Source organism: Hermetia illucens, chromosome 1 (genome assembly GCF_905115235.1).
Source record: "Hermetia illucens chromosome 1, iHerIll2.2.curated.20191125, whole genome shotgun sequence".
NCBI lineage: Eukaryota > Metazoa > Arthropoda > Insecta > Diptera > Stratiomyidae > Hermetia > Hermetia illucens.
Window position 1 is genome coordinate 17664964 of NC_051849.1, and position 20283 is coordinate 17685246.

At 44.3% G+C, this 20283-nt stretch overlaps 1 protein-coding gene across 1 annotated transcript; it reads left to right on the forward strand.

Annotated features, from left to right (window-relative positions):
- Positions 1 to 3181: 3181 nt before the first annotated feature.
- Positions 3182 to 14610, forward strand: LOC119647061 (TAF5-like RNA polymerase II p300/CBP-associated factor-associated factor 65 kDa subunit 5L). Its single transcript, XM_038047818.1, has 8 exons — positions 3182 to 3485; positions 3571 to 3737; positions 12287 to 13045; positions 13113 to 13403; positions 13459 to 13611; positions 13701 to 13848; positions 13995 to 14338; positions 14398 to 14610. Exons 1-8 carry the CDS (start codon positions 3363 to 3365, stop codon positions 14525 to 14527), a joined length of 2115 nt encoding a protein of 704 aa, XP_037903746.1. The 5' UTR covers positions 3182 to 3362; the 3' UTR covers positions 14528 to 14610.
- The last annotated feature ends 5673 nt before the right edge of the window (positions 14611 to 20283 follow it).

A 20283-nucleotide genomic window follows, 5' to 3' on the forward strand; every position in this document is an offset into this window, starting at 1 on the left:
ATTCCGACTACACGGCACAGATATGAATTGACGAAAACTTGCAACTTTCGAGTAATAAGGGTGACTACTTTGCTATTTATATAGTAGCACGGAGGGCCTTTGCTGGGAACGAACCCAACTTGACGTTGGTGTTGAGGCATTTGCATTTCCGGGTTTAAAATCAATAGCGAAGACGAACTTAGCGCAACAAGGCTTTGTAGATATACAAGAAGATCACTGCCCTCGATATTCTGCATTTGACCAAAGCCCATGGTTCGGTGAGAGCCAACCAGACGTCACCACCGTAGTCGAAGTGTTTGAGGAAAGATGACATAGACAACTAAACCGCCCCCTGTTCCACATCCTCGAGCCAATGTAGCATGAAGCATGTAATAAATAACGGACAGAAAAAGTATCGGCGACGAGCTGCAACCCTGCCGGACCCTAATTTGGACTTTAAATTTCGCTGAAATTTTACCTCGATGCATAACATGACATTTTGCGCAGTCATATATCGGTCTGATAATAGCTATTAGCTTCTTCGGAATGTTACAGAAGGAGTTGGAACCTAAACTCCACAAACTACTCCGCAATGATTAAAAGGATGTTAATGTGGTTGGTACAGGACGATTCAGATCGAAAACCCGCCTATTCTCTTTCAATTAAACTTTTCATTTGTTCCTTGATGCGGTCAAGAATGATTTTAGACAGAAGGAAGCACGCAAGTGCCTCTTCCATTTTTACCACCCTTTTTCGGAACCTTAACGGTTATCGTCTTCTTTCGCTCATTGGTAAAGATATCAGATTCCGAAAATTCACTAATCCGTTGAACTCTGCAGACACTACAGGGAATTAGCGGAAAATTCCTGTAGAGAGACTGCCAAAAGCGGTGGCTTCAGTCCACTTGAGCGCATTTATACCATAGATAATTACATTTCTGTTTGGAGAAGCAGTTCGTACCCGCATGCTACGCAGATGCACCAATTTAATATAATTTAGAATCGTGGTGAAGTGGCCTTTCCACCTGTTTAGTTCGTCGTGGATGAGAAGCTGTTCATGCCTCTCACAGAACCATCGAAATCGAATCGAATCATAATTCGGTATACGGTGGCGAAATCGTTTTTATTTGTGCAACTTCTGGCTTCCCTACCCATTTCAATGGTGGAATTCCTTTTGTTAGGGCGCACACTACCTTGCATTTTCCATGGTAACGGAGCTCCAGGCCGCCGTGGCCATCCCCACTCGCAGGCACCAATAGAGCTCTCAGCTCCTTACATTCATAGATCCACCTTCTCGTTTTTTGTCAGCCTGGCCATATAATGTCGTTTTCGGGGTGGTCGACAACTCCATCCGTTCCAGAGATAAAGCCTTTTTTGATCACATCAAATTCTACGATGGGTTGTTTAAACTTTGTATCTTCTCCCCAGTAAAAAAGTTTTCTCTAAATTGGATAGCAGCCAAATCGCGAAGACGGCCTGTATTGAAGTTGGGAGGGTAGAACTCTGTTCCTGACACGCAAGCAACCGTCAGACGATGGTTTACTTCGAGGCCAATGTCAGCAACTTTTTGTTACATTCATTCAGAAAACTACTCTGAAATCCACTGCTGATAGCCAGTCAGTCGAAAACCATGGTTTCCCATCACATTCCTGGGCAAGGTGTCATCAGAATCCAACTAGAGGAAGCTATTCCTGAACTACCTATAATTGCTCATAGAAAGCATCCTTCACGACTATATCGGAAATTTCCAATGCTATTTAATCTACAGTCAGGACGCTACAAGAAACCGACTCACAGCTAAAAAGAGCACACTCTGCGGGAGCGTAACTAACCGTCCAATGCCTGATTCACGTCTGCTACCACTTAGCTTCCCAGTACAATGCCGCAGAAAAAAGAGCAGTATTCTTCGAATTTCCACCGCCTCGAAAGAGTACTCTGCAAAGTCCTTCATCGTGAAGTGGGCCTTTATCCAAGGAGTTGTAAAGGTTGTTTGCAGATATTCAACTCACAGTTTCTATCCTTTTTAGCCGCTTTTTACGACAGCAGGGAATAATTATTATGGAACAAGGAGAAGTACTCACTTTCGCGAGTGCAAAACTCCACTTAAACTTCTTAATTTGATCTGAAGCTGATTCGACAACTGGCGACGCTCGGTCGGAAAACTGAAACCGGACTGCGACTAGTATATTTAACTTTTGGGCTTTTAAAATTGCTCAATCTAAACAAATATCAATTACAACCGGAGGCTATTTAGTGTTATGGGTTGAGAACTTTAATTGGTTCCAAGTTCTCAACTTAGTTTACTTTATCCGAAAGTAAAAGGAAATTTCTATTTCGAGTGTTAATATGATTTCCTTTCATCAGGATTGCTTGATTGATTGAGAACCATTAAGAGTATCGAAATGTTCACCTTGAGAAACGTTAAGAGTTAACATAATCCACGATATACTATCCACAGTCAATTGTTTATATTTGGCTAATAGTGTTCCAAGATTATTCGTGGGGTGTACCTTTTGTGCATGGACGTCGATAATCGGAATGATGTAAATTGTATGAAGGGAGTTGATACTCGAAATGGTGTATGACGGTATGGAACATACGTGAAATGGTATGGGACATGCGTAAGGCGGTAAGGAACAAAACATACTTTGAGTGTATTCCCTAAACTCGCAACTCACAGGACAGCTTAGATGAAGGCGTGGCGTATTCAATGATATCCTTAACATCTTAGTTGCTAAAAAGTCACAATAGCAGGGTTTCTTCCTTTCACAAGTGGGGTCGGCTCGTCATGATTGATTTCGCCATTTGGCTCTATCAAATGTCTGATCTGGATAAGATTACTAAAGATTGAGACGATAATATAAGCTATAAAGTTCTTTTGACTAATAAAACAAGCATTTTATAGAGAAAATTATTTACTTTCTAAAACCACAGCAAGGGAAATTATTGGCTTCTAGTTTGTTTTTTCTTTGAAAATAAAATTACACAAACCCAGATGAATTTCGACGCCAATTATATTTCAACAGAAAATCCACTCTTCAGGAAAAAGGCAAACAAAGAAGTCGGAGAAAAATCTAGAAAATCTGCTTATCCGAATTTGCTGAAAGACTTTGATTTTGTATTTTAAATGAACATTGAGCATGGAATTAAAAACCGAAATCACGGCTCCGAAATAATGGTTTTTCATGAAATTGAAAAATGGGAAATATCTATTTGAAAACCATTCTAACGGTCTTGATCAAACAATTGCTTTCCCACAGTAATTTTTGCAATCACCCTACGGGCTATTTCCATACAATAATTTTGCAGCCCACTATTGATTGGCATTGGAATGTCGCACTGACAACTGCTTGTCAAATGAGAATGGCATCAACAACATGAAAGATGGGGGAATCGTCGTCGAAAAAGGACTCATCTTACACAAACAACTTAGGCAAAGTTCGGCGCTCTCGCAGTGAATTGATTCGCATGGCTCTAGGCGTTTATTTGAAACAGAAGAATTATGTGGTAAGTGAAGAAATCGGCCGGACCGTGTACACCTGTCAGCGTTACACATAACCTTGAAAACTTTGTAATCGTTTACCACTTGCAGGCCACCGAAAAGTATAGAAAATCAGATTTCTGTCTATCGCAGACGCCCAAGCAATTCGTATTCAACAAGATGATCGACGAAGATATTTCCCACTCGAATTCGTTTCTCTATTCAAATGGACTGTGCCTGAATAATAATCACACGACGGTGGAACAACAGTTTACAAAGTGAGTGTTTATAATCTAAGGAAGTGATTGATCTCCGCCCGGTGTCTCAGGCTGAACGTAGCGTTGCCTTCTGAGCGCTGTGAATTTCATTTGTTTTATTATATTGACTGTGCGTTTCCAGGCTTATTGTGGTAATGTTTTCCAAATTGCATTACAACCGGCTCTACGAGACTCGTTCGAAAAAAGTTCATTCAATTCTTGAGAAACTGGTTCCTCTTTAGAGCAACTATCACAGCTCTAGCTGCGTCAAGTAAAGCGCGACCAAAGACCACCTTTTTGGAATAACAACTTCCAACAATCGCTAATAGAAGCAATCAACTCAAAGATTCATTTGAACCTGAATTTTTTTATGTCAAATGCAAGGACCCTCCTTCCATTCCTGCGAAATCATTAATTGTCACTGCCCGGTATTTGCCTGCCTTTTTATGAAATATAAACAAACACCACTAACGTAAGGATATCTTTATGAATGGCCTTGTAAAGCATTTTCCCTGAGGATGCTCCCAATGTTGACAGAGATCTGTATCGACTTCTTAAAAGCCGCAAACATGATTCGAACACTTCACGTGGCCTTGATGTCAAGGGCGGTACTTGCTTACCGCCGGACGATCCGCGACGGAAAAATGGCGGGAACTTTTCGAGCAGACTTAGACATAAGAATTTGATCATCCTCCACTTTCACAAGCACTGCCGACATTTTAAAGAACTCCACCTAAATATTGAAGAAGTTGGGGAAGAGACAAGACCTGCCGACATTGCTTCCTATCTGGAAAATAAAAAGCTGGGAGCAAACACTCTGCCTCCACGAGCGCTTCGGTAGGGCCATAGTAGAACACCATTACGATCTGACTGTGAAGAAAGCGTGACCGTTCCAATATAAAAAAAGGCATTTCAGTAAATTATCGCCCGATTCAGTTGATATACCGGGCCATGAAGATTTTAAACGCATTCTTGACGGCCGCATTGGCGATGTCGTTGAAATAATCCTGAAGCAAGTTGAATTCGTTAAGATCTACGGAATCACCGACGCAAAACATGTTACGCGATTGATCCCTCTATACATTGCATTCCTGGATCTAGAAAAGGCGTTTCACAGTGTGACACATAAGCTCATCTGGTATGTTCTGCGGCAACACCTGATGTTAGAGTAATTCGCGCACTGAATTAAATTGTTCTGCTATGGTCGGAAAAGTAAAGTTCGAAGTGTGGCAGGTGTCTCAAAAACGCTCGTGTCTCTGTCAGCATTCATCAACAAAACGCTATCTCGCGACCCTTCATTGTTGCTGTCATGAACACTCACAGACGGGAAACCAAATATTCAGCTCTATCAACCATTCTTACTAAGACGATGTTTCCTGGCGTCTCACAACAAAGCTGATTTCGAGCAACTTCTTCAAAAGTGAAATGATCATTTCATGTAACACGGCCTTCGAGTGAATCTAAATAAAACAGAGTTTCAGACGACCGGCCTTAAGGAGAGATTCTACACTTGAGAGCCAAAATTGTGCCTATTTTTTGGGAATTGATTGCAAAAAAAGATATCGGGACAAATTCTTTCTTTTATTCTTCTTTTCCTTCAGCCTTTGTTCCGTTCACAAGCGGGGTCGGCTCGTTGTGATCGGTTTCGGCATTTGGCTCTATCGAATGCCTCATCTGGGTGCAATCTCGAGGTTTTTAAATCCCCATCCAGCGTATCAAGCCATCGTTGTTTTGGCCGGCTTTTGCTTGTTTACCATCGATTTCGATGTTCAGACCAATCTTGACAAGTGAATTCTTCTTAGTACGAATTGCGTGACCATACCAGCGAAGACGCCTCTCTCGTAACTTTTTTACGATCGGTGGAACCCCATAACAGCGGATATCCTCATTTCGGGTGTGATCAAAACGTGTCACACCACTAGCCCAACGCAACATCTTCGTCTCCATTATCTCAAGACGCCGTTCATTGTCTTTTATAATCTTCCAATACTCAGAACTATAGAGAGCAACAGAACGAACGATATTGCGGTAAATTTTAGATTTGAGACGTTCGCTGATACGTCGATCACAAAAAGACCAGTTGCGGTGATAGCGATGACCCGAGATATTTAAATCGTTCTGGGCAGATCACTATCGCTGACAGTGATTGTGCCTGTTTCATGGGGATCGGTCGTCAAAAATTCAGTTTTGTTTAGATTCAATGTGAGACCGTGTTGCATGAGGCGATCATTCCATTTTTGAACAAGTCGCTCGGGATCATTTTTGCTATTAGATGCTAGGAAAACAGCATCTGCGTAAAGCAGTATGTAGGGCGCAGTACGTTGGATATCTCGCGTGATGGTGTGCATAACAAGAACAAAGAGGAGTGGTGAGAGCACGCTTCCTTGATGAACCCCAACAGAGACACGAAGCAGTTTTGATAAATCCGCCATACTTCGGACTTTACTTTTCGGATCGTGGTAGAACAATTGAACCCAGCGCATGAGTTCTTCTGGCACTAAGTATTGTCGTAGAGTACACCAGATGAGTTGGTGTGGCACACGGTCAAACGCTTTCTCCAGATCCAAAAATGCAATGAAAAGAGGGCGATGTTTCTCACGGTGTTTCTCCATGAGTAACCGCGCAGCGTGTATTGCGTTAGTAGTTCCGCAGTTTTTGACAAATCTGGCTTTATTCACGATTATTTCAACGATGGGAAAGTAACCGGATCGAACGGTAATTTGAACATTCTGCTGGACTAACTTTCTTTTTCCATATTGGAACTGGTACTTTCTTGCCAGTCAGATGGTGTTCCTCCTTCCTGAATAACCCGATTAAAGAATTCACTGAGCCACAGTGTTGGGTCTCAACTCTTCGCTCTCCAGAGCTCAGATGCAATGTCGTCAGGTCCTGTGGCTTTCCCCGATTTCATTCGTTTTATTGTCTCCTCGACTTCAGTTGCACTGACAGTGAGTCCTTGAGGGTTTTACGTGAGCACCTGTCTGGAAGACTTAATCCCACGGTCTTCTTAGGACACGGATTGATTTTGTGACCATAATCAGATCCCCGCTGTGAGAAGCAACAACGGTACCAGTCTATACCAAGTGCATGGCTTAGCATTCATTCTGGTGGATGCAAGACCTACCTAAATCTCTACCGAACTAAAGAGTACGGCACCCGTGTTGAAACGCAAAACCACGTTGAGGCCCGAAGGTCTCTTCTCGCTTGAGCATAACCACAACCCCCATGAAACTCCCACTAGGGGGCCTACCGCAATAGGCCGTCTCCCGGTGCCATCACTATGGAGGTTCTCCTCGGCCACTTGGTTTTGGTTTGGCCGACAGGGTTGCCGCCCCGTCTTCTTCACCGCCACTTCTGAGCATCCAGTTGCGATGACACGAAAGTCCTCGGGGTTCAACGTGAGTACCTGCCGTGAAGGCTTAATCCCACGGTCCTCTTCGGACACGGATTGATTTTGCGACTATAATCAGAGCCCCGCCATGCAAGCACAGCGGTCCTGGTTTATTCTGAGTGCAGGCTCAGCATTCATACCAGTGGATGCGAGGCCTATCTAACACCTGCCGCAATTAAGGGATACGGCACCCGAGTTGTACAGCGCAACTCCACGCTCGAGCTCCGAGGAGCTCTGCCCGCGATGTAGGCATAACCACAACCACCATGAAACTCCCACTAGGGGCCAATCGCAAATAACCGGGCCGAGAACACATCCTCCAGGAATTCTGCTGGAGCATATGCTCTCAGAGGGCCATCCCGATAACCTCCGGTGAGGCTTCGTGGCAGAGCCACTTCAGATGAGTCCCTTGCAGACTCGGGTCTGATCACCCTCCTCGAGTACGTGGGGACAGAACTTCCCAACGGGAGTTGCGATGACAGGTGGAACTGCTCCCAATATCGGCAATGATTGTAGAAGTGGAGGATGAGCAAATTCTTCAGTTGAAATCTGCTCGAAGTATTCTCGCCATCTATCCATTGCGGCTCGACGGTTGGTAAGCAAAGTACCGTTCTTGTCATTAACGCAACAGAAGTGTTCAATATCCTGTGTGAGTTCATTACGGCTTTTGGCAAGTCGATACAAATCTCTTTCACCATCCCGAGTGTTCAGTTTATCGTAAAGATTTTTGTAATGGTCCGCTCGGGTGACAGCGACCACTTTCTTTGCTTCTCGTTTGGCATTCTCATAAATTTGCCAATTGGCCAGTGTTTCATCATCGAGAAATTTGTGATAGAGGCGTTTTTTTTCATGGACCTTCATTTCAACCTCGTCGTTCCAAAAGTCAAGTATCTCGGTTAATGTACCGCTTACCCGGCTTGGTGGCCTCGAGGGTTGCAGAGGCCGCTTTGTGGATCGTGTCTTTCATTTGGTTCCACGATTGTTCCACATTCGTGAGGGTTGGTAATCGCCTAAGTGAAAGCATTTCTTCATTCTTCTCACGAAATCGCCACCATGTAATGCGCGAAGGATCAGTGCGTTCGTCGCGCTGTTTTATCGGTGGCATAATTCCCAAGACGGCAAACAATGGCCGATGTAGAGGTGCGATGGTCTCATAGGGAACGGCTTTGCAATCAGTGACAGTGGTAAAATGTTGGCTTTTTATGAGAGTATAGTTCATTTGCTTTTTACTGTTCCCACTATAATTTTATATATATTTCCACCCACATGACCATTAAGGTCGCCGGCAATGATAATATAGTCGTCAGCAGGCACGTGACAGGTCTTTTCATCGAGAAGTTACCAGAAGGCATCTTTCTCGGCATCAGGTCGACCTGTCTGTGGTGCGTATGCGGTGAAGGAATGAATAGTGCTATCAGTTGATATAATGGTGAGCTTCATCAGCCGATCATCAAATCGTTCGACTTCTTTAATGGCATCACGGAAACCCTCTGAGATGGCAATACCAACACCGTATTTGTATGCGTTTTCTTGGTCGGCCTGTCTGAGGCCTGTCACCAAAGTCATGAAGGATGTTAAGTAAACAGTGTTATTTAATAAATTTGGCATATTTTATATATTCCGAGTGACAAGTTTCTTATATTTCGTAAAAGAACCAAATGTTCAGTTTATTTATTTTACGCCATCATCGGTAGCAACGGGGGAAAGAGGGACTTGCTATCGTGACTGAATGTCGGATAACAGTCGACTCAGCTGTGAGTCAAATCAGGGTAATAATTTGGGGCGAGCGCAATGCTGACCACATTGTCCCCTACAGTGTACTGTGGTGTACCGTTGCGGACTTGAATAAAGTGCTCTAACACACTTCAAGGCCCTGACTCAAGTGGATTGTACCAATGATTAATATCGGTGGCATAATAGCGTTGACCTCTAGTCGAGGAATATTTGTATACTCCAACTATCTGGGTTAATCTTATCCTCCCAATTCCTTTTTGTTCACCTGAGATCGCTTCTCCTGTGCTCTGCCCTTCAGAATAGGGAACGAACTATTGTTGGTTCCAGGAATGTGCATGGTCCTCGGCAACGGCATCGGTGGTCCCCACAATGATCGCTTTTTCCGACTCCAGCGAGAATTCCAACGATATAAGGTGAACATTCTAGGTCTAAGCGAAGATGGTGGAATTCTAGAAAGTACTCCTCGTCCTCTACTCGTCCTCCACTTTTGTTCTCTAGAAAGCTAAGTAGTAGTGGACGCGAATTCGATGTCGGATTATTTCTGGCGGCTACCGTATGGCACGCTCTCTTGAACTGGTTTCTGATAGGATTCCCACTACAAGATCACGATCAAGGTTAAGGAGCATCACAATTGCACAGCGCTATTCATCAATTAAGACTCCTGATAAAGTAGAGAAGGATGATTTCTACGAGCAATTACACGCAGTTCTCGAGAGGCTTCCCAAACATGAAATTAGAATAGTAATGTGTGATATGAATTCCAAGGTGATCTCTGACAACACCTTACTCGGGCATGTGAAGGAGAAGCATAGCATAGCATGGTTGTCATTTACCCCGTTGTGGGGTATAGCGCGTCAACCACACCTACGCGCCATCGGTGCCGGTTCTCTGAAATGCGCTTCAGCTAAGCTACCTCTCCACCTCCCGAGGGTCTTTGCAGCGACCCACTCGTTGACCAATGTGGAAGAGTGGATTCCACTGTATGGCGTAGCCAACAATGCAATTGTTGACCCGCTACCTTAATGTGTCATCTATCCACTACCACTTCCGCCTTCCGATCAAGTCGCGTACGAGTGACCGGCCTGTGCGACGATCAAGTCTTTCGTTTGTAATAATATCAGGTCAGCGTACTCCGATGATACGTCGCAGGAATGTTGACGAAAGTTTGGACCCTTTGAGTGACAATGAGGATTCCATTTGTGATAAATGCATTTCCAGAATTTAGAAAAAGCAGCGAAAGTAGTAGCAGCGAAGAGAGTAGTAATGCGTCGGACGACATCCCGTTCGGTGCCACCGTTTTTTTTGGGAGTAGGGTAGGTGAATGCGTTTACGTGCAGAGTGTTGGACTCCCGCAACAGCGCAACAACGCTGCCGGACTACCAACTAAACACCTCCCTGTGATATACATGTACATTTCTTCGGGCTAGCCCTCCCACTCTCCCGGCTTTGGGAGCCTTCAAGTCAGGGAATTCCTTTCACCAACGGGAGGGAAGAGGAGGAACGGGGTTGTTGTTAGTTCAGGGAACCCTTTACCGCCTGATCCCTGCGCCGGTCGAGTTCAATCTTCTTTGTAATAAGAAGAGCCCGAACATAATGCGCAATACGATTCCAGCTGCCAGAGCTCTTCAGCATCTTTCTGACAATGTTGTCTGGAGAGAGCTCCCCTGCGTCTGCATAAAGCTGCTGGCGGAGGCCGTCCCACCTTTCGCAAGAGAAAAAGGTGTGTTCAGCGTCATCCGCCACTCCATTGCAGAACACACAATCAGCAGATCGCGCCTTCCCACTCCTGTGCAGGTAAGACTGAAGTTGGGTAAGGAAGTAATCAATCTCACCGTGCGTTCTGTTCAACCATGGGGCTAATTTGTCGATGAGCCGCGCAGTCCACTTGCCCTTTGGCTCATTTTGCCAAGAAAGTTGCCACTCGCTCAGGGTGCGTCGACGTTCTTCACGGGCAACCACTTCCCTTAAGTTTTCGCCCTTACGGCGATAGATAGCTTTGCACTCCTTGGCAAGGAGGGCAACGGGGATCACTCCTGCAATCACCATCACAGCCGGTTCGGAGACGGTGTGATAAGCAAACGCCACTCGCAAAGCTTCCCGCCTCTGCACTTAAGCGGGGCGTTTACGATGCAACTCCTTGTCAAGGGCATCATCCCATACCTCCGCACCATAGAGAAGAACGGACTGCGTTGCTGCCATGAGGAGACGTCTCCTAGTTGATTGACTCCAGCTGCAGCCCTGTCCGCTGCTGCTTTGATTTGCTCGAAGAACCTCATCTTCGAGTCGAGCATTAAACCAAGGTATTTTGTCGCTGGTTTTGACTCTATAGTCAACTCGCCGATCGATATGGGACGCAGGATCGGGACTCTCCTTCTGGTCAGAATGACTACTTCGGTTTTTTCCAGCGCAAGGTTGAAACCGTGAGCAGTCATCCATCCGCTTACTCGTCGCATCAATATGCCAAGTCTGCTTTGCGCCTGTTCAACAGTGCGTCCGGCAACAAGTGCCGCAACGTCGTCTGCCAACGTTGGAGGAAACCACCATGATCAACGCCTTCGATATTCTGCCTATTAATGAAGATAGGAAGAATGCGATGATTCGCCAGACTTATAAACTTGGCTTTGTTGGTGTTTATCTTCAGTCCTTTCCTTCTAAATTTAGAGCCAGCAGATGTCATCAGCGTAGTCGAGGTGTTTGAGGAAAAATATAATCGTCTATTGAACTCCTCCACATCCTCCGGACAAGGCAGAGTTGAAAACGCTACTGATGACAAGAAGAAATAATATCGTCCATTGAACTCCTCCATGTCCTCCGGGCATGGCAGCATTAAGAACGCCACTGACAACAAGAAGAAACAATATCGGTGACAAGATGCAACCTCGGCAAACTCCGCTTTGGACCTCAAGTTCCTGTTAGATTTTACCTCGATGCCGTACGTGATATTTTGCACCATTATATGTAGCTCTGATAATAGCTTTTAATTTCTTGGGAATGCCTGCTTAGAGCACGGCAAATGCACTGCTTATTCACGCTGTCGAAGGCTACCTTGAAATCGATGAAGAGCAAGTGAAGCGAAAGCGGTTTTTGGCTTCCAACTGGGACGAAAAATTGAAAAATCCATTCGTTGTCACTTGTTCAATGTTACATTTTTTACAATACAAATTTCAGGAAATATTGTTGAAAGGTTTATGGAAATTAACTAAATAAGTTGGCACTGTCTGTATCCGCAACCGCGGTAATCTGCGCTCCAACATATCCGGACTTTAATGCCCATGAACCCGAAATTTGGTAGTCCGGCAGGGAACAATTGATTCCATTGTTGAAAGGAGTCCAAATTGTTTTTGAAATAATTTTGAAGCTACCTATGCGGAACATTACAATCCGTAAAATTGCTCCTATTTGACATTTGACATTATCAACATTTTGAATATCAACTATTTCATAGGTTTGTAGAGTTTGTACAAAAGCAAAAGGAACCCATAAAGGAAGAACTCAGCAATCTATTCGGTCCTCTCATCTGCCATCTTTACATCGAATTACTTAAAGGGCGCGAATGGAAACCAGCGTGGAATTTTCTTCGAAACAACGCTCATCACGTGGCATCGGTTGAAAATTTGAATGCACCCCTCCCAAACAAGGTGAACGGATGCTCAATTAACAGCAATTCCCACGAAGAATCCTCTTCATTTCCGAACGCCACCACACAAATTCTCTTCTGCAGTGAATCTACCGAAAATCCTCATCGAGATCACTTCCGGGATCTCATTCAAAGCCTCTCAACGTGTTTGCGTATTGAATTATGCGAATCAAATGAAGCAATCGGAATATTTCGAAGTTCGAAATATGAGCTAGAAATTAGTTTAGAAGCAGTTAACATACTTAAGCAGTATTTGAGCAGACAGGGACACGTCCTGATCCTAAATATTTTTCAAACTTGGATCTACTTAGATATAGTTGATATAAAGGCAGAAGAAGGAAAGGGGATGTTCAATTTGCAAGAGGTTGTAGAAGATAGAGTTGACCCTTCGACCAGTAAAGAAGTAAGCATTCAACGTAGCATAAAACAAGAAGACGCCGGAGAAGGGACAAGTAAATCATCAAAGGGCACAACCGTGCATTTGAGACAGCTAAAACATTCAGTTCATCGGCTGAAGAAAATCGAGACGCCGATTCGGACCATGAAAATTAGCGATCCAACACAAAGGTGAGTCGACTCTTTCAATCCTTTTCTTCAGGGTAATTGGAAACACTCTTCAATTTCTTTCGCGCAGCCTCGCTTGTGGCTCCATGGATCACACAGAATGCCACGTTGTAGCTGGCTTCAATAATACGACAATAAAAATTTGGCAATTGGACAAAAAAACAACGGCGGGCAGAAGTTTGTACAAAAAATCTAAAGAAAATTTTTGTGATTGGAATGTAAGTAAGTTAGTGGAAGAAGATGATAGTTCCTCGGACAATGAACAATGCTCAAATCTCAATCCATTACGGAGTGCACCGTATTCGTATAAGGCAATCAGAAGGAAAGAATATTACGATCAAAAGTGTGATGACAATTCCTTGTAAGTTGTATAAGGTGAAATTTGTCAAATTGTTTGCTAAGAAGAATTGTTTCAGCGATGATTTTGGTGGAGTGACTCTTCGCGGACACAGCCGAGGAGTTACCGATGTAGTTTTCTCTTCACATCATCCGTTGTTGTTTAGCGTATCGAAAGATTCAACGATGCGCGCATGGAAAGCGGATAATTATTCATGTGGAGCGATATACAGGTGAGATAACATTCCTCTAAAAGTGTCTGGTTATCGAATAACTAAGGGAAGCAATTCTGACCTAACAATCTTCTTCTTTTTTCTTTTAGAGGCCACAACTATCCCATCTGGTGTGTAAGCGAAAGCCCTATTCCAAATTACGTTGCAACTGGATCTCGAGATTTTACAGCGAGGCTTTGGTCAGCCGATCGGGAGTGTCCTCTGATCACCTACGTTGGGCATACACAAGATGTTGAGGTAAGAGATCGAAACAATGTAAATTAAATGATTCCCTTAACAATGCTATTGAACTTTTGACGCTACATCATTTGTTTGCTTACTTTTTTCACATCTACTTTTAATCAACTCAGCCATTTAAACAATCCCTTTTTCTATCAACACAGTGCATCGCTTTCCATCCAAATGGCAATTACTTAGCAACCGGTTCTTGTGATATGTCTGTTAGACTTTGGTCGAAAACCGACGGAAAAGTTTTACGAGTGTTTGCTGATTGTCGATTTCCAGTAACTTGCATTGCATTTAGTCCAAACGGAAAACTCTTGGCTGCTGGTGGCGAAGAAACGAAAATCCGAATATTTGACTTAGCTGGCGGTTCACAACTGGCAGAATTGAGGGATCATTCGGCCTATGTTTCAAGTATGGCATGGAACTCGTCAAGTACCAAGTTTGCTTCATGCTGTGTGGATGGTAGTGTACGGGTTTGGGATGTTTCGAAGATGACGACCAGGTATTGTTGCTTGTTTGGAAAGGAATACGTTCTTCCTCTAATTGTTTGTTTTTTTTTAGTGATGCGCCATCACAGTCGTCCTCATTATCGACTAGTACCAGGCTTTTATGGCACATGTCCGGATGTAAACGTTTAGTGAAAGTGCTGTTTCATTCCACCGACAATGTGACGACGATTGGTGGGACGTGAACGATAATTTTAAGTTATTGTAAAAAGACTGTAAGTTATTCTATATTTTAACTAATGTTAATTTATAATAAAACCTAATTGAATTCTAAAGTTTTTATTTGAGTCTGTCTGACCACGTTTCATAACAAAGATTAGCTTGTGAGAAACACTCAAGCTTTAAGATTTCTTCCCCAGATTAATGGAAAGATGTCAAACAACGAACGCAAAAATGTCAGGCGATGACGGCTTTACGGTTTCTTACCAGGGCAGAGGAGCCATTTGGTCCGGTCCAGCAATAAGCAAGCTGCTCCCAGGGCATAGGTGAGGCAGCGTCTGCCGATTTGCCTCAGCCCTGGTAAGAAACCGTAAAGCCGTCATCGCCTGACATTTTTGTAAAGTTTGGGTGCAAGCCCTAAGCGAGCCCCCATTTGGTCCGGTCCAGCATTAAGTTGATGCGGACTTAGGCCCCCCAAAATTATCAAAAAAAAAAAACAAAACGAACGCATTTTGACGTAAAAGCACTTTTTCAAGCATTCAGTCGGAGATGCGCTGTGTCAGTTGGAAGAAGAAAGAGACTCACCCGAATGGAAGAAAGTAGGCCCTCAGTACAGGAACCTAGCTTTCTGTTACCACCACCAAGTGAAATTTTCAGAAGTGAGCTTCAACAAAAAATTGGCAAAGACGAAGAATGTTTTTGCCGTCGGAGGTTCAAAAAGCCGCTTCGAGTAGCCCAATTAGTGCTGTGGTGCTCCGTTTTAATGCCACAAACTCCTAAGAGCGTGACTGCTGTCATGAGAGCAAGAAGACAAAGGCCCAGATCTTCAGAGCCAGCCCGTAGCATTCACGAAGAAAAGCAGCTCTCCCACCCTGCAGCTAAAAATTTATCTAAGGTCCTCCAAGAATGGTTTGTCCAGTGCCCATAACCTGATTCTATAATAGCTAGAGCTGGGCAATCGCAAAGGAAGTCCCTAGGGGTTTTCCTCTCCTCTCGATAACTTCGGCAATGCGAATTGTACGGTATGCCGTGCCTGGCGGTATAGTCTTGTAAGCATTTGCTCCCGTCTACCGCGAGTTTTGTTATAAGCGCGCCAAATCCTCGTTGACCTGGCACACGTGGTAAACCTTCGCCATCTAGGGCTCGCGGCTGCTAAGGTGCGAGTAGATTCCGTCCTTGACAGTCGCCATCGAGACACCGACCGGCTGCTAAGAGCAGAGCTCCGCTTGGCCAATCCGTCAGTCCGCTCATTCTTCTTCTCTATGTTCCTATGACTGGGAACTCAAAGGAGAGCGACCTTGAGCGTGCCGCCCAGAGTGTCCAGTGCGTTTCTGCACTGCCCCACAAGCTTTGGCTGTCAGAATGGCTATGTTACGCTTGGAGCTCGGATTATGCTCCAGCCATCAAAAGACTTCCAGTATCTTCAGTACTTCCGCTTGTCAATTTTGACAATTGCTTCATATTGTTCGCGACGAGGCCGAAAATCCAGACATTTTCATAGATCTTGGAAACGATTTCTGTCCAGCTAGGTTCCCTTTTGTGATTGTGGCGCAGCAGGGTTAACAACATTCGAAAATTATTTCGAATGTTGTTAATTCGATTGACAAATGCCACCACCGGTGTTCTCCGTGGCGGAGTAGGTCTTGATTTGTCGAGAAAAATAATTGAAGTTAAAAAGTTGATTTGAATTAAACAATTGATTGAATTATAAATGAATTATAAATGTCCGGATAGCTGAGTGGTTAGAGCGCAAGGCTGTCGTACGGAAGGTCGCGGTTCAAATATCACTGGTGGCAGTGGAATTTGTATCGTGATTTGACGTCGGACACCAGTCGACTCAGCTGTGAATGAGTACCTGATTCAAATCAGGGTAATAATCTCGGGCGAGCGCAATGCTGACCACATTGCCTCCTAGTGTACCGTTACGGTCTTGAATGAAGTGCTCTAACACACTTCAAGGCCCTGATCCAACATGGATTGTTGCGCCAACGATTATTATTATTATTATTATTGAATTATAAAAAGTTGTGAAGTTTTTCGTCTGAGAGAGTCTCGCTAATTATTCATTAACTTTATATTAATAATATTATGAGTTTCCACGTTTATTTTAAAATGCCAACGCTTAGATTCGAAAGCAGTTGCTAGTGATATTCCTATCTAATATCTAGAAGAAAATTACAATCAAGTCTTATCAAGACTTAAGTGGTGACTCCGATATTGGATGCGGCATGAGAAACTGAAGACGGAGCCGCCACCAACGTGCGAAAGTCTTTTTGGCGTTCATTTCTGCCAATTTTTATTCGTGTTTCTGGAAGAGTTCAGGAAGAGCTGAAGTCATTGATCAGACTGTTGAGCCGCCAGCCTCTAAAAAGCGGATGCTGACTTCGACGACGTCGTGGCAGGGAGCCGGAGCCGCCATTAAGAATCAATCGCAAGTTACGACGGATTCAGCTACAACGGCGACTACTGCTGCGGATAAACAGTACCAACAACAGCAACAGCATCAACAATTCTCATCGGAGGTATTGAGTGCGAGTGCTCCATCATTCCCGACGCGAACAATAATTATAGAATTTATATTAATTATAAAATTTAATAAGTGTTACAATTAATAATCAGCATAAAACCGCCACAAGGGATGGCATTGATACTCTTTGGATTTCCGCTCTTTTAGTGAGTTCTTTATTTTGGTCTGGGCATCAAGCGCCAAGGGCCTTTTAGAATTCGGTCTTCGACAAAACTCGCATCGTAAACTTAGCTGCTATGATGTCGATGGACGACAAAGACGCGGCAGGCCCATCGGACCCTCAGGTGACCGCCCTCGCTGTGCGCATCTCTCCATTTTGGCCACGGAATCCGGAACTGTGGTTCGTCCATCTGGAGGCGCAATTCGAGATGTCCGGGATCACGGCGGACGCGACAAAGTTTAATTACGCGATTGTAGGCCTGGATGAGGAGTCCATCCTCCTGGTGGCCGACATAGTAAAATCGGCCTCCTACACATTATTGAAGACTGAGTTGATCAAGCGCCTGTCGGTAAGTGAGTCAGCTAAGCTGGATCACTTGCTGGCAGGTTTGACGTTGGGCGGTCGAACTCCCAGCTAATTGCTTCGCGAAAGCAAGATCGACGATCTGTTAAAGTCGCTCTGGCGGGGACGTCTTCCGGAGGGCATCCATGCGGTCCTCGCGTGTGTCTCCGGTTCTTTGGAGACGCTGGCAGCTGCGGTGGATAAGGTACATGAGATGCACGCGCGTCCAACTATAGCGGCCGTTTACCAGCCTTCTGATAAAGTTGGCGAGTTGAGGCGCGAGATGGCTACGGTTGTCGCCAGTATGGCTGAGATGAGGGCGACGCTGGACGCGAGCTCGCTCGCGATCTATTAAAACCAATGGTACATTAAAGTATAACAGCCAAGGAATATTGTGTAAAATGTTCCTGAAGAAATATTAAAAAATAAGGTAATGGAAGCAATTATTCGGAAGCGTCTTCGAAAAAAGGAGAATTTCGATCTCCTTCATAACTCAGTGCTCGATCGAAATTTCCTCATTAGATGATCGTTCTCGCCAGGTAACGCTAGGAGAGTTTTTCGAAATTTCAATTTGTCAGTTTTATAAAAATAGTTCCTTTGTTTACTATAGTTCTTTTTAAGTAAAACTATTAAAAAGAAAAGTTTGTAATTTCAAAACCAGCACTGAAGAAGGACACATGTTGTGTCCGACACACGTGTCTGCTATGCTTAAATAAAATCTATAGTTGAACTGGAAACTTTTCGTTTCAATAGTTTTACTTCAATTTGTCACTTTTTGATATCTTCTTCTTTTTCTTCAGCCTTTGTCCCGTTCACAAGCGGGGTGACTCAATCCGATCATCATCTTTGTAACGACATTGTATGCATTTTCTTGGTCGGCCTGTCGCGGGACCTGTCACCAAAAGAGATCAGGTAGGATTTAGCATAGTGGAATACCTCCTACTATACTCTATTTATCTCTTTCCCTGATCTCAGCATTTTATTTTTATTTTACTGAGGATAGTACAGAGTACGTTGCCTCAAATCGTCCTCCTTTATCTGGGCTTCGGACCAGCATACTATATTAATAACATGACGGAGTTTTGTCACTTTTTGATGTAGTGTGTTGTATTTGCAATTACTCCTCAGACTCTGAAGAACGTTCCTCTGTGCCTCCGCGATTACCGGGAAATCGATTGTGGGGGATCTTGTCCTCCTCAATGCGCCACAAAGCGTCAGCAACTACATTGTCTTTTCCAGACACGTGTTGGATGTTAGAGATGAATTGCCTCAAATGCCTAAGTTGACGAGGAGACACTTTATCGGGTTTCTCCTTTAAGGCAAATGTAAGAGGCTTGTAGTCCGTGAACACTGTGAACGGCCTGTCCTCTAGGGAAGAGCGAAAGTATTCTATGACAAGATACGCGGCAAATAACCCACGATCGTAAGTATTGTAGTTCCGTCGGGCGGGATTCAACTGTTTTGAGAAGAAGGTCAACGGCTGCCCGATTTGGTTCACCTTTTGGTGAAAGGCAGCACCTATGCCGATATCTGGCATCGACGAAAACGGCTGGGGGTGTGTCTTGTTGAAGAAATTCCGGAAGCGTGGCGTCCATCAGCTGTTGCTTGGTTGACTCAAATACCTGGACAGCCGCTGTAGACCACTCAATTAGTCAGTCTTTAATTTTCGGCCTGAACAAACAATTGTTAAAGATTGATTAATGGTGGGGAGCTTTGAGCAAGAAAGGTAGGCGTTTAGTATGCTCAAGAACCTTCTCAGATCCCTAACAATTTCGGGAAGCGCGAAACTCGCAATTGAGTTCATTTGAAAAATGCAGTCGAGGTGCGTTATATGCCCAGACTTTGAAGAAAAGGCGACCACAATATCATCCATGTAAACCAAACACAAATCTAGGTTTCGTAGAACAGAGTGGATGAATCTCTGAAATTATCCTGGAAAACTCGAAGAGTCTGTTTTGTCTTCAGGAGCTACAGGGATTTGGTGGTAAGCCTTGGCTCGATCCAAGGTAGGAAAAACACGGCTACAAGCGCGAGAATGCGCAAAGTCATGGATGAGCGGTATCTGATATCGGTCCGGAATAGTCTGAGCGTTTAGGCGTCTATAGTCGCCATAAGGTCTCCATTCGCCGTTTGGTTTAGGGACCATGTGGAGTGGCGAAGACCAACAGCTGTCTGAGGATCTGCATATACCCTGCTTGAAGAGATCTTCGAACTTTTTCCGCTCAACAGCAAGCTTCTGTAGTGGTAGTGGATGCACCTTAGAGAAGACAGGAGAAAGGATGGTGTTGATGTGGTGCTGAACATCATGCTTTACTGGCTCGGAGAAACTATGTCCGGAAGTGCTAAGATCCGCTATAATGAAACGCCACCAATATGTGCGTCGAAGTTCCAAACTCAGGTTCACTTGCCTGTAGCCATAAGAGCGTATCGACGATGATTTTGCTGCCGACAATTTTAAAGCTTGAGGCGTTAATCGATGGTACTTGGATAAATGCAGAACCGAAACCTCAGCGCCTGCATCAATCAAATAGTTACGTCTCTCAGGGGGTCGTAAAGGGATAACTGTCGTCTCGGATTGCTGTCGCTAGGGCTACCTGCAGGTTTAATTTTTCGTTGCAAAGCCGCAAGGGGTGATACATTTTGTGGCTTTTTCCACGAACGTTTGGTAGACACTGGACGGTGTCTCCACCTGTTTCGCGAACTTCGTCCTAGATGAACAGCAACGGTGTCGGCTAATTTTGTTTCGGTGGTTG